We start from the raw sequence: 10,845 nt of genomic DNA, 5'->3' as shown, positions 1-10,845 counted from the left end.
TTTTTTCTTTCTTTCAGAGACATAAAACATGAACCATTTTTTTTCTGCCACTGAATTTTATTTATTTTTTTAAATTTCAGGTTATTTTCTCAATTGTACATTCTTTTTTTCAGAAGTTTGAGTTAATAAGGGGAAATCTTGAGATGAAAACCCCCAAATTTTTTCTTTCGGCTGGCAAAAATTGTTTTATTCATTGGCAGAAACAAGCTTCCGTAAGTTTCACTGATATTTGTCATGTGTATTTATTTTGCTACTCATTCGTGCTCTGCCTGACTGGTGGTTATAGTTTGTGACAAATGTGCAGCCAACAGGGAAGTTGAAGAGTGCCCTTTAGTGTACAAACAATATCAAAACTCCTTACATGGCTGAATGGTGTTTCTCTCATGTCTGATATTACTTTTTAAATATCCACTTTGCAATTGGCTAATAATCGGCTGATACCAAACTCTAGAAATGGTATAAAACTGAATACTAGAAGTTGTAAATTTCACCTCAGACTCATAAACAAGGATCTTCTGAGGCCTGGATGGCTCCCAGATGTTCCAGATGCAGATGATGGTACAGCTGTCAAGATGCTTGGCGCTGGGTTTAGTCGTGGGCATGTGAACTGACAGCATGGTATGCTTTTGGACCTGAGAAAAGTGCAGCATGCTAATCTGGCGATCTGCAATTGACAAGACAAAACATGAACATCTAATAGGAAGAACTGTCTGAGTTTTTGAGAGGCTGCTACTGCTGCCACAGAGGACAAGTAACAACTAACAAACTAGCAATGAGAATAGAGCAAGATACAAGTCAAAAACAAAAACAAAATGAGTTTCTCTGGTTGGACTTTGTACCATAAAGAAAAGGCAACTCAGTGATGAGCTGTAAACTTCCATCGCTGAAAGACAACGTGTCTGACTGAGTGCTCAGTTTCTCCAGGGATTTTCTCTCAGCTTGATCCTCTTCCAGCAGGACAACCATGACCTTGATTGGAATGACAGCAGTGAGAACTAACAACAAGACAAAAAGTTCTTCATGCATACGCTTCTAACAAATAGTTTAAAGACCTGTGAGGCTGAGCGAAGAAATGATGCCAGACGCTGTGAATCATAGTTCATTTCACTTCTTTGTTTGTCTCGTGCTTCCTTAGAGAGGTTTGGATCTGTCAGTGCAGGGAAATTCTATTAATAAACTCACCATATAGCCTACACACTTAACTTATCAGAAGCTTATTGTTTTATTACCCCCACATGCTCCACTGCGCTCCGGAGGATGCTGCGTCCACTTCTCAGACATCTCTATTTCCTCTGTCTGGATGTCTCGATCTGTGTTATCCTCATTACACTGAACGTAAGCCTAGAAGAGAAGACGATCTCACGTGTTATAAAGACATATGCAGTTTCTCTTTATAATTTGGATTAAGAAGTAGACAACAGAAATAATCGCTAACCTGTTTAGTGTTTGCATTTCCAAAGTTTCTGATGTACATGTCATACTCATTGACCGGCGGCAGATCCAAAAGGGAGAAAGTCATGGAAAAATCCAGATCGATTAAACGAAGCAGCTCTGTACTTCTCTTCCTGTTGTCAGCAACAAATATACATTCAAGGTTTAATTAAATAATAAACACACTGTCAGGTTGCCTGAGGTTGCTTTATGCTTATGTGAAAAGTATTACTTAAGTGACCACAAGTGTCCATTTAATATATTATGTTTTCTGCAAATAAACTTACTTTTGCTTACTGGCAACTTTCTTGCTGACTTCGCGTTGCTTTGCAGCTACAAAGTCGATAAACTTTCCGCGTTGGGAGGCTCTGCTCTGGATCTTTTCAGTGTCTGTAAACAGGGCAGTAATGATGCTTTAAATCCAGGATAAACCTGCACAAAACACCCTGGATTTAACAGGAGTGTGCCTTTCAGTTATACACAAAGAAAGAAGCACGCTTAAAACATTTATTGTGGGTAAGAATATACCTCTGGACCATTTAGGCCTCTCCTCCTCTTCTCTGCTTGTACTTTGTCTGGACTTTGTTGTTCCAATTCTCTCATTCTCTTCATCCATGGCTCTCCGAATAGCTTCAATCTCCTTTCTCCGCTGTGCTGAAAGCTCCTCCTTTGCTTCACCCGCCTGTGGATGCAATGGCTCCTTCTCGTCCTCATCTTCATTAGTGCTCTCATTCAGTTCCTCAAAATCCTCTTCATAGTCCTTTAAATAGAGCATTCCCATTCATCACTGAGCACATGCAACGCGTTTTTATTTGAAACAAGAAAAATAACCACGATGAACAAAAACTAGATCCTAAAAGAAGAAACGTGAAGTGACCACTCACCATTTTCTTACAATGTAAATCGATTAGAGCATGCCAAAGTAACACAAAAAGAAATGTGTAAACAACACTGAAATTAAAATCAAAACTGGCATATTTTGTAAGAGCAGCCTCTGTAATTACCTCAAAATCATCTTCATAATCCTGATCAGCCAAATCTTCATCATTGTCAACTTGCTGAAGTGATCAGAAAGCATAAAGTGGGAAAATCGTTTAAGAAACTTTGATTATTTGTGCACAGACTCGTGTTGCTTTAACTCCAATTCCCCAAACACTTGAATGCAATACTAATAATTTCCAAATCGTTAATGTAATTAAAGGTAGTTCGGTTAGAAAACATTCAAAGTTAAGCCCAATCAAAAAAAATGCAGATTCATTTTGAATTTGATGTCAGCAACATGTTTGAAAAAGGCTGGGAGCGGGAAACATGTGATAAGAGGGATAGTGACACATTTCACAACTGATCACGTTGTCTGGCAAAAGGTCAGTACTGGATATAAAACCAGCATCACAGAGAGTGTTTCAGGAGTCCAAATAGCTACCCTGTGTGTGGGCATACAATACAGGTCAACAATTTAACAACAGAAATGAAAACACATGTATGAAGAAAAAATAGAGTGACATCTATGTGTCTGTGTTACATAGCTACAAATGGGAAATTCTGCTTAGTATATTTTATGCTTATTAGGAGAAATGATGCAACATAGTGGGAAACAGGTCCCTGTCTCTGCTTCTCTCGAATGCTCACTGTGAGCATTACAGACAAACCAGCTGCAGACTGAGCTTAAACCTGGTTTGTTCTCATGCAAGCACAGAAAGGCCCTCCACAAAGGAAGCCAAGACACAATATTCCTTAGGCTCAGTGACTTATGAAATAAATGGAATAAGTAGAAACACACCCCCATGCTAAAAAAAAAAGAAGTTTAAAGACATGCAAGAGTGCATTTGTTGCCTTTGAAGGCTATAACCAAACTGAGCATCTTACAGGCTCCTCTGTGTCTGCTTCATGTTTCACAGCAGGTATCCACTGCTCAGAAACCAAGTCAACTTCCTATATTGTGAAAGGATATAATGCAAGGAAAGGGTTTACAATCAGATAATCCATAGTATTGGATCAGCGTTGTGAGAGCTATGAGGGAAATTTACACGCAAACTAACCACATTCCTCTCATGACTCTTGCCAGATGATGATCTCTTGTCTCTGTGATCGTCTTCCTCCCTGTGCTTTCTCTCTTTGTGTTTCCTTTCCACGTCAGCTTCATGTTTGTGCCTTCTCTCCCTGTGTTTGTTTTCTGGGTCTTCTCCCTCTTTGTACCTTCTGTCTTTGGGTCTGTCCCTCTCAGCCAACTCTCTGTCAGCACGATGATGTCTGATCTCTTCCCCTCGATGCTCTCTGTATTCACTATCGTGCTTCTGTTTCTCCTCCTAAATAGCAGGAAAATCCCAGCAAGAGGGTCTATGTAATCAAAGCCATTCCTTAAAAATTCAAGTACGCGAACATTAACATTACTGTGGAAGCTTACATGATGTCCTCTCTCTCTGTGCCTCTGTTCTCTCTCCTCTTTACGTTTTCTATGTTCTTCTTTATACTCTGAAATCAAAGACATTCAAACATTAAACATCTCATGGACATGCTACTCTAAATAGGCACACTCCTGTATGTTTACCTCTGTCTCCTTTCTGTTCCAAATGCTTCATGTCTCTTTGTCTCTCTTCCTTGGCATTCCTTGTATCTTCATATTCATTTTGGTGTCTCTCCCGATGCTGATCTTTCTCCTCCCTGTGGTGCTGTTCTATCTGAGCTCCTCTTCCTTCCCTGCTTTCCTTGTGTCTTCTTCTCTCCCCATCATTCCTAAGCTCTCTGTCCTGCTCCTCTCTTTTTCTTTCCTTATTTACGTCATCCCTTCTTTTACTACGGTCTTCCTCCCTGTGTCTATCTCCGTCCCTTACCCTCTCTTTCTCCTTATCTCTGTGTCTTTCCTTATCCCTCTCCCTGTCATGTTTTTCCTCTAGGTCTCTTCTCATCTCCTTATTTTCTCTGTAGTCATCACCATACTTCCTTACATCTACAAATCTCTCCCTTTCCCTTGTCTTCTCCCTTTCATTTCCTCTCTCAGCTCTCCTATCTTGTGAGCCCTCTTTCCTTCTGTCTCTTCTCCCTTCATCTCTTCTCTCTCTCCCTGTGCTCTCTCTTTCCCTGAGCCTGTCCTTCTCGCGTCTAGACTCCTTTTCTTGGTCCCTATGGCGTCTCTCAGCGGATTCCCCACCACGGTACCTTCTATCATAGCCATCGCGCCTCCTGGCATCCTCACCACCGCGTTCTTCCTCCTAGAATAAATAAATACAACCAATAAAAATACGATTAAATCATCTACCGTTGCATTTAATTGCTACAAATCGAGCTTGAATCAGAAAATTCTGCAACTTACCCTGATGTGTCTCCTCAGGTCTGCAGGTCTCCATGTGTCTTCCTTTGTTATTTTCTAAACAAACACGTTTCTTAAGGTTCATTTGATGACATTTTAATTGAAAGACACCATTTTATATAACTTGTATGATATCGAACCAGACCCATGTAAGTCAGCGGGATAACATTCACTCTTTGAGATAACGTTTGACAACATTCATAGCGAACACGACTTTTTCTACTAAAAATAAACGCTTCTCGGTTTTGGCTCACACACGGTAAAGTCAGAGCTGAAGCACGTACCTTATCTGTGTACATGTTCTCATCGGCGCTTGTTTATTTCTTGGTTGTCTTCAATCACCGAATATTAGCTCTTATTTTTGTAGAGACACCGCCATGATGGTTAAGACCCAGCGCGCAGGCGCAGTTTGCCGAATCCAAGGAGAACGCGTCACCTCGGCTTGACAACAGCCGTATCAATCCGCAGCAGAGAAATCGCTGAAATCAACAGCCAGTTGCCATGGCAGCGGCTGAAGATACTGTCCATACATTTTTGTTTTAGCGAAATATCTTAAGTTTTGGGCTTTAAACGATTATAACCGTTAGTTGTTTCGCCCTGTTATGTCTAGTTGTATGTGAGTTCATATTTCTATCAATAAAGACTGAGTAGCGATTTATTTCGGGTTTAAGGGTAATACTGTACTAACAAGCTAGCGAGGCACTATTAAATGCAATATTTCTTTTTCAAATATAGCCAATGCAGGATGCTATTTAAACATTTACTTTTAAGAATATCTGTTTCACTGGACTTTGACGCTTTCTAAGTGATAACAATGTAGTTGCCTCTAGTAAACACCAGATGGCGATGTCTTAGCTTTATACATAGCGCTAGAGACGCCGCTGGGATCGCACACAACTGGATGCCTGTGCGTTTTTGGAAATGGTCATACCCACCCTGTGTGGGCAGAGTAAGTAGAGCTGTGGACTGGACTATCTCAAGCAGACCGATTTAATCAGCGGAATGTCTTCGCGAGCTGCTCTTCAGAGTGGAAACTAAGACGGTGAACGACAGCGGTTCCTGCCGGGGCGATGGGCTGGTGTGCAGGTGAACCAACGTGAGAGCAGGATCCACGTATGAAGACTGCTTTGGTCCGCTGGCACATGGGAGCTGTGACACTCCGCATTTTCAGATTTTAAGGACACTCTCCTGAGGAGGCCACAGAGACATGTCAAGAGACAGCATGACAGATGTACGAGGAAGCCATTCACAAAATGCTAGCCCAGCTCTACCGAAAGAGAACGGGCACACTGCGCCGAGTCCACCTCAACCCAACTTTCCCCATCCCTCAGAGACGACCATACCCGACGATACCCCAGCGTCATCCACCAGCCAGCTGACCCAGACCTGGGTCCACTTTGCTAAGACATTTGTGCTCATTTTCCCCATTTACGCACTTGGTTATTTTGAGTTCAGTTTCAGCTGGCTGCTTATTGGACTTGTGATCTTTTTCTGGTGGAGGAGGAACACAGGAGGAAAGCAAAGCCGACTGAGCCGAGCAATAGCTTTCTTTGAGCAAGAGGAGCAAAGTGCCAAATGTGCTCTCACCACCTCTGATTTACCACCATGGGTAAGGCACAATTTGAATCAGAGCAGGACGGAGCTGTTTATCCCAACTGAGCCACTTCTCTGAATAGGGCGTGTAGTATTGTTGTGAACAATATTTTTGAGCTTCCAAGAAAACACAATCAGCTGACAGGATCAGCAGAGCAGAGTTGAGCTGTAAAGCTGTGATGGGGCAGCTGTCTCCGCAGCAGTGACATTAGACCAGAGCCCCAGTCTAAATACAGCAGGGTACAATGGTAAACGAGACACCACGCTGGGAAGGAAACATGCCCACGGGGTCTCTGTTATTTTGGGATTCAGACTGGCTATGTCACTTGTAGTAAGTCAGTCTATTTCTGCAGCACGTTATCTTGGCAAAATGTTAAGACAGAGCAGAGGTCCATCCTTGGGTTTAACAATTTAGGGTTTAATTTGGCAAACCAGTTTATAAACCAGTAAGAAGCTATACTTTGTGTCCCACTTAATCATTCTAAATTCAAATGAAAAGTGGATAATTCCACAGTTATAATTTATATTTAGAAAAGAAAATTCACAGGTTAATTCCAGGCTTTGGAAGAGGGCTAATTTTTTTCACACATGGATTTTCTCACGACTAGTGCTTTTAGGGTTAGAAAGTCTCAACATTAAAGGTTGGGGTCACTTGAGAGAAATAATGTGACTGTAAAAGATCATATATGTGAGTAAACTTTGTATCTTCCATAAAACTCAAAAGGGGAAGAGAAATTTGCTTTACTGAACCCTCCTATAGGACCCCAGAGAGTCTGGGTGGTCCAGACCATTCATGTAATTAGCTTTGAGTGAATTTGAGCCGTATTCTCTCAGCAAAAAAATGAAACTCAAATAAACTTTAAATTAAATGACTGAATAACTTGTAGGTCTTCAAAACGGAGACTTTCTGTATCCGAGTCAGAGGAGGTTTGCAGCACAGCCTCGCTAAAAGTTAAAAGCCTATTCTGCTGACACACGGCTGAGGATGCATTGATGCCATTAAAGGGGTGTGGAGGAATTAGATGGGATCGAGGGAAAGTATCCCACTTAAAGGAAAGAGAAATTATTAATTGGCTTCAGCACCCCCCCTGTTTTAAGTCTGTTCTTTATGAAACTGTGGTCATACCAGCAGCAGGATTGTGTCCTCGTGGGAAATCAACATGGATCTTCTGGGGCTTCACAATGATTGACAACCTCCAGCCTGACAAGCTGAGCACATTTCACTGTTTCCAGTTATAGCTCTTAAATCTTGGCTGCTGCAGATTTCTCCCCACTACACATATAAAGATGACATTTCTTTCACACTGTTGGGTTTTTTGTGCGTCCACACCCCAAAACAATTGCTAAAATGCACTTCTGCCAGTTCCAGTTTCTCCAGTTTAGTTTATGTCCTGACCTGTATTTGTCCAGAGTGACTCAGTAGTCAGCTGGTGTGGCAGCTACTGACACTAAAAGTGTCCGTGGAAGCGTCACAACAGTTTTGCACATAGCTCTTGGCTAAATTTTACAGTCTGAGCGGCACAGACTTCGAATGGAAAACCTTGAGCATTCAGGTGAAAATGGCTCTTCTTGTTTAAAAAGCATTTTGCTAGATGAAGAAAATGGTTATAAAATGAAAGGTAAATGCATTCATATTTGGTGAGGCCCGAGGACTGTACATAAAAGATGGACCGTTATGGCACCTGGAGCTGAATATTTTAGCCTTCATGTAGAGCTCATTATTATTGGCATTAGTCATTAATATCTGATATAAACAACATTGAATGCTCTGTCTTAGTTTTTAGGAATAATGAAAAAATCTTTTCACACGTAGACCGCCATTCAGGGTGGTGATGTCATTGCGTTGATGTATCTGTTCAGCTATTTCATTTTGTAACAGAGCATAATGAGGAAAACATACCAGACATGAATCAAAACTTTATATCAAGATGAAGATAAAAAAGCAAGAGCGTCAGCTGTTAGAGGTCAGCAAATAGATCGCCCTGTCTTCTTCTACTTCTTTATAGAGATTAGCATCAACTGCCATTATATAGTCCTTGCTTTTTTCTCCAAGGTAGTTTCATTCTCATTGTTGTAAACAATGGCCATTATTCCTAGCTTGCGCGCACCTGCTGACATGCGATGTGTCTCTATCTGTCTGAGCCACGGAATCAGATTTAATTTGAAAACACTGAACACGTGTGCACTGCTGAGCTGATTGAACTGGCAGATAGTCACCTTGGTTCAGTGTCGGAGAAGATGGCTTGCTGCCCAGCTGGATTTCTCAAAGCAATTTTGACTTGCTATCAGGCTACTTATGGGAGAAAATGGGTGACACGGTGCTTTGGTTTGTTCTTTCAAATGGACTTAATGCATCAGGAGTGCAAAGAACACAGATCTCAGGATTTTGAAAGTTGTTGATTTCCACAAGCATGTTCTGCACCTCTTTTTGTCAGCAGGAATACCGTGAAGACTCTTATCGCCTGCCTTGTTTCTGTTGCAGTGGAAAAAAACAAAAGCAGCACGCTGTGGCATTTATTTCATGCTTAGAATACTTTAGCTTGTTAGAGAAAGTAACGTAGCTCTGAACTGCCACCGGTTTACATCACTGACCTTGAATGCATTGCTTATGCCTTTTTAAATCAAGTTATCCTTTTAAAATTGAGGGTTTTTTATAACAATTCCAGTATATCATGTGTTTTTCATGATGTTGTTTAGTAGCAGAGCGTATTTAAACTATATTAAGACCCACAAGTTGAAATAATTAGTGTGTGTTTTCAACAAATGAGGAAGTTATTAAAGAAAAGTTATCACCTGTACAGTTTATATGAAGGGAGTATAAGCTGTAAATTAGAAAATGCAAACATATTTATTGCATTGTTGAAGTTGGCCAGTGAATATTACAGGCACAGAACTGTACTACAGCTAGTCGTGTTTTCCTTGAATCCTGTGGTCACAGTTTATTTGTACAGTTTGCTTTCTCTGATCTTACATAGCAGCAGTGAAAGAGCAATATGTGCTGTACAAACTGAGATGGACCATAGGTGTGTGGAGGTGTCGTTCAGAGGGCTCAGATTGTCTGCATTATATGAGACCTTAACCCTTTAAGACCTACCATAGAACCAAGTCCGCCAGAGCTTATATTATATTTTTACATGCTGTAGTGCCATTTTTGGGAGCATTTCAAGTTGCTATACATCGATACAACCATTAAAGCCCAAATTTTAATAATATGTATGCATTAAGTGCATAGTAATTACATAAATTGCAAAAAAGTGCAATAAACTACAAAAAAATTGAAAATCGTTTTTTTTTTTTTTAACATATATTTCTAGTTAGAGAAATTTAAGAAGCTTATCCCTCAAAACTGCAGATACAAAAAAGTTGCACAAAATAGTTTTCCATCACAGGAAATTTATTTTGAGTGTCTTTATAGTTTTCTTTTTGAAATACACCAATTTTTATATACTTCAGGAAAAATGAAAATAAATATTATGATGCAAATTTGCAAAAAAAACAAAAACTATTTCTGGCAGTGCACTTTGAGTCCTAAGCATCCCAGAAATGATACAGAAAGTCTTAAAGTCAAACATAACTATTAAAAACACCAGTATAGGCTCATAAGGCCCTGAAGGTAAAAAACTACAGTACCGCAAAATGATGTCACTTCCAGTTTCAGGTGGTCATGGCGGACATGCGATAGTTCGCGCTGATGGAGGTAGGAAGTGTTACGAACAGCTGATCAGATCGGCTTTAAAGGGTTAACATGCACCTTCTGCCAGAGGACGGCATTACTTGGCTGAAATCCTGATACAATATCAGCTGAATTAAACCCCATTTCTGCTGCTTCTGCTGCTGACATTGTGTTTAGACTTTAATATTTTCCTGTGTTATTAGCTGCAGGACGTGTTTTCCTTCAGGACGTAAGCACCTCTCTGACTCAGCGAGCCATGATAAGCAGTCTGAAGACAGTGAGAATAACCATCTTTTATTCAAAACCCAGGCAAATTGTTAGTTATGTCTTTAAGAGGCAGGGCTCAGCGACTCTTCGGTATAATACGAAATAATTAAGATATGTTTCCCTGATTCTTGCTCAGCGCTTAAAAGGAAACATTTGCTGCGAAGTGACTCATCATTACCTCACCTACATTTGTGAATGAGGTCACTGTGTCAGGGGTATTAATGAGGTTTTTTCCAGCATCTCCTCCACAGGATTATATTATTTCTGGAATCTTTTATGATAGCTGTGACATTTTCTTCTCTGTCGCCCTGCTCATGTCACTGCTTTTCTCACACTCTGACATAAACGCCGGATAAGCACTTTTGCTGAATCCATGAGAAATGGTGCTGTCTCTTCACACATCGTGTCTCACCATAGGTCCAGCCAGTTGCCTCACTTCATCTTTATTTTATTTTTTACATCTTTATAGTGTAAATATGTAATATGAACCATGCCAAGCATCACAGCATTTATACCTTGAGCTAGTTTGTAGTGTACTTTCCTAGATGGGATTTTGAAACATAAAAGGCACTAA

At 40.5% G+C, this 10,845-nt stretch overlaps 2 protein-coding genes across 8 annotated transcripts in view; one reads left to right on the top strand and one right to left on the bottom strand.

Moving 5' to 3' along the window:
• dync2i1 (dynein 2 intermediate chain 1) overlaps positions 1-5,181 on the bottom strand; it is a 10,973-nt gene extending 5,792 nt beyond the window's left edge. Inside the window, exons 1-15 of one of the 4 annotated variants that reach the window (XM_005722782.1) lie at positions 5,023-5,181; positions 4,742-4,795; positions 3,980-4,640; positions 3,836-3,903; positions 3,471-3,737; positions 3,298-3,363; positions 2,436-2,489; positions 2,316-2,321; positions 1,960-2,191; positions 1,719-1,821; positions 1,436-1,565; positions 1,230-1,341; positions 1,053-1,147; positions 840-969; positions 492-664 (exon numbers count right to left, since the gene is read on the bottom strand). In XM_005722782.1, the coding sequence (XP_005722839.1) occupies positions 492-664; positions 840-969; positions 1,053-1,147; positions 1,230-1,341; positions 1,436-1,565; positions 1,719-1,821; positions 1,960-2,191; positions 2,316-2,321; positions 2,436-2,489; positions 3,298-3,363; positions 3,471-3,737; positions 3,836-3,903; positions 3,980-4,640; positions 4,742-4,795; positions 5,023-5,037 (2,166 nt within the window). In that variant the 5' untranslated portion in view covers positions 5,038-5,181. The remainder of the gene's footprint in view (positions 1-491; positions 665-839; positions 970-1,052; positions 1,148-1,229; positions 1,342-1,435; positions 1,566-1,718; positions 1,822-1,959; positions 2,192-2,315; positions 2,322-2,435; positions 2,490-3,297; positions 3,364-3,470; positions 3,738-3,835; positions 3,904-3,979; positions 4,641-4,741; positions 4,796-5,022) is intronic. The other 3 variants (XM_005722783.1, XM_005722784.1, XM_005722785.1) reach the window with 3 other exon arrangements.
• Positions 5,182-5,602: 421 nt separating this feature from the next.
• esyt2b (extended synaptotagmin-like protein 2b) overlaps positions 5,603-10,845 on the top strand; it is a 37,787-nt gene continuing 32,544 nt past the window's right edge. For 3 of the 4 annotated variants that reach the window (XM_005722787.1, XM_005722786.1, XM_005722789.1), the window contains exon 1: positions 5,603-6,347. In XM_005722787.1, coding sequence (XP_005722844.1) covers positions 5,946-6,347 — 402 coding nt within the window. In that variant the 5' untranslated portion in view covers positions 5,603-5,945. The remainder of the gene's footprint in view (positions 6,348-10,845) is intronic. The other variant, XM_005722788.1, reaches the window with a different exon arrangement.

Source organism: Pundamilia nyererei, unplaced genomic scaffold (assembly GCF_000239375.1).
Source record: "Pundamilia nyererei isolate P.nyererei 1_Seehausen unplaced genomic scaffold, PunNye1.0 scaffold00007, whole genome shotgun sequence".
Classification (NCBI taxonomy): domain Eukaryota; kingdom Metazoa; phylum Chordata; class Actinopteri; order Cichliformes; family Cichlidae; genus Pundamilia; species Pundamilia nyererei.
The sequence above is the reverse complement of the archived record's forward strand: the minus strand, read 5'-3'. Positions and strand labels throughout refer to the sequence as shown.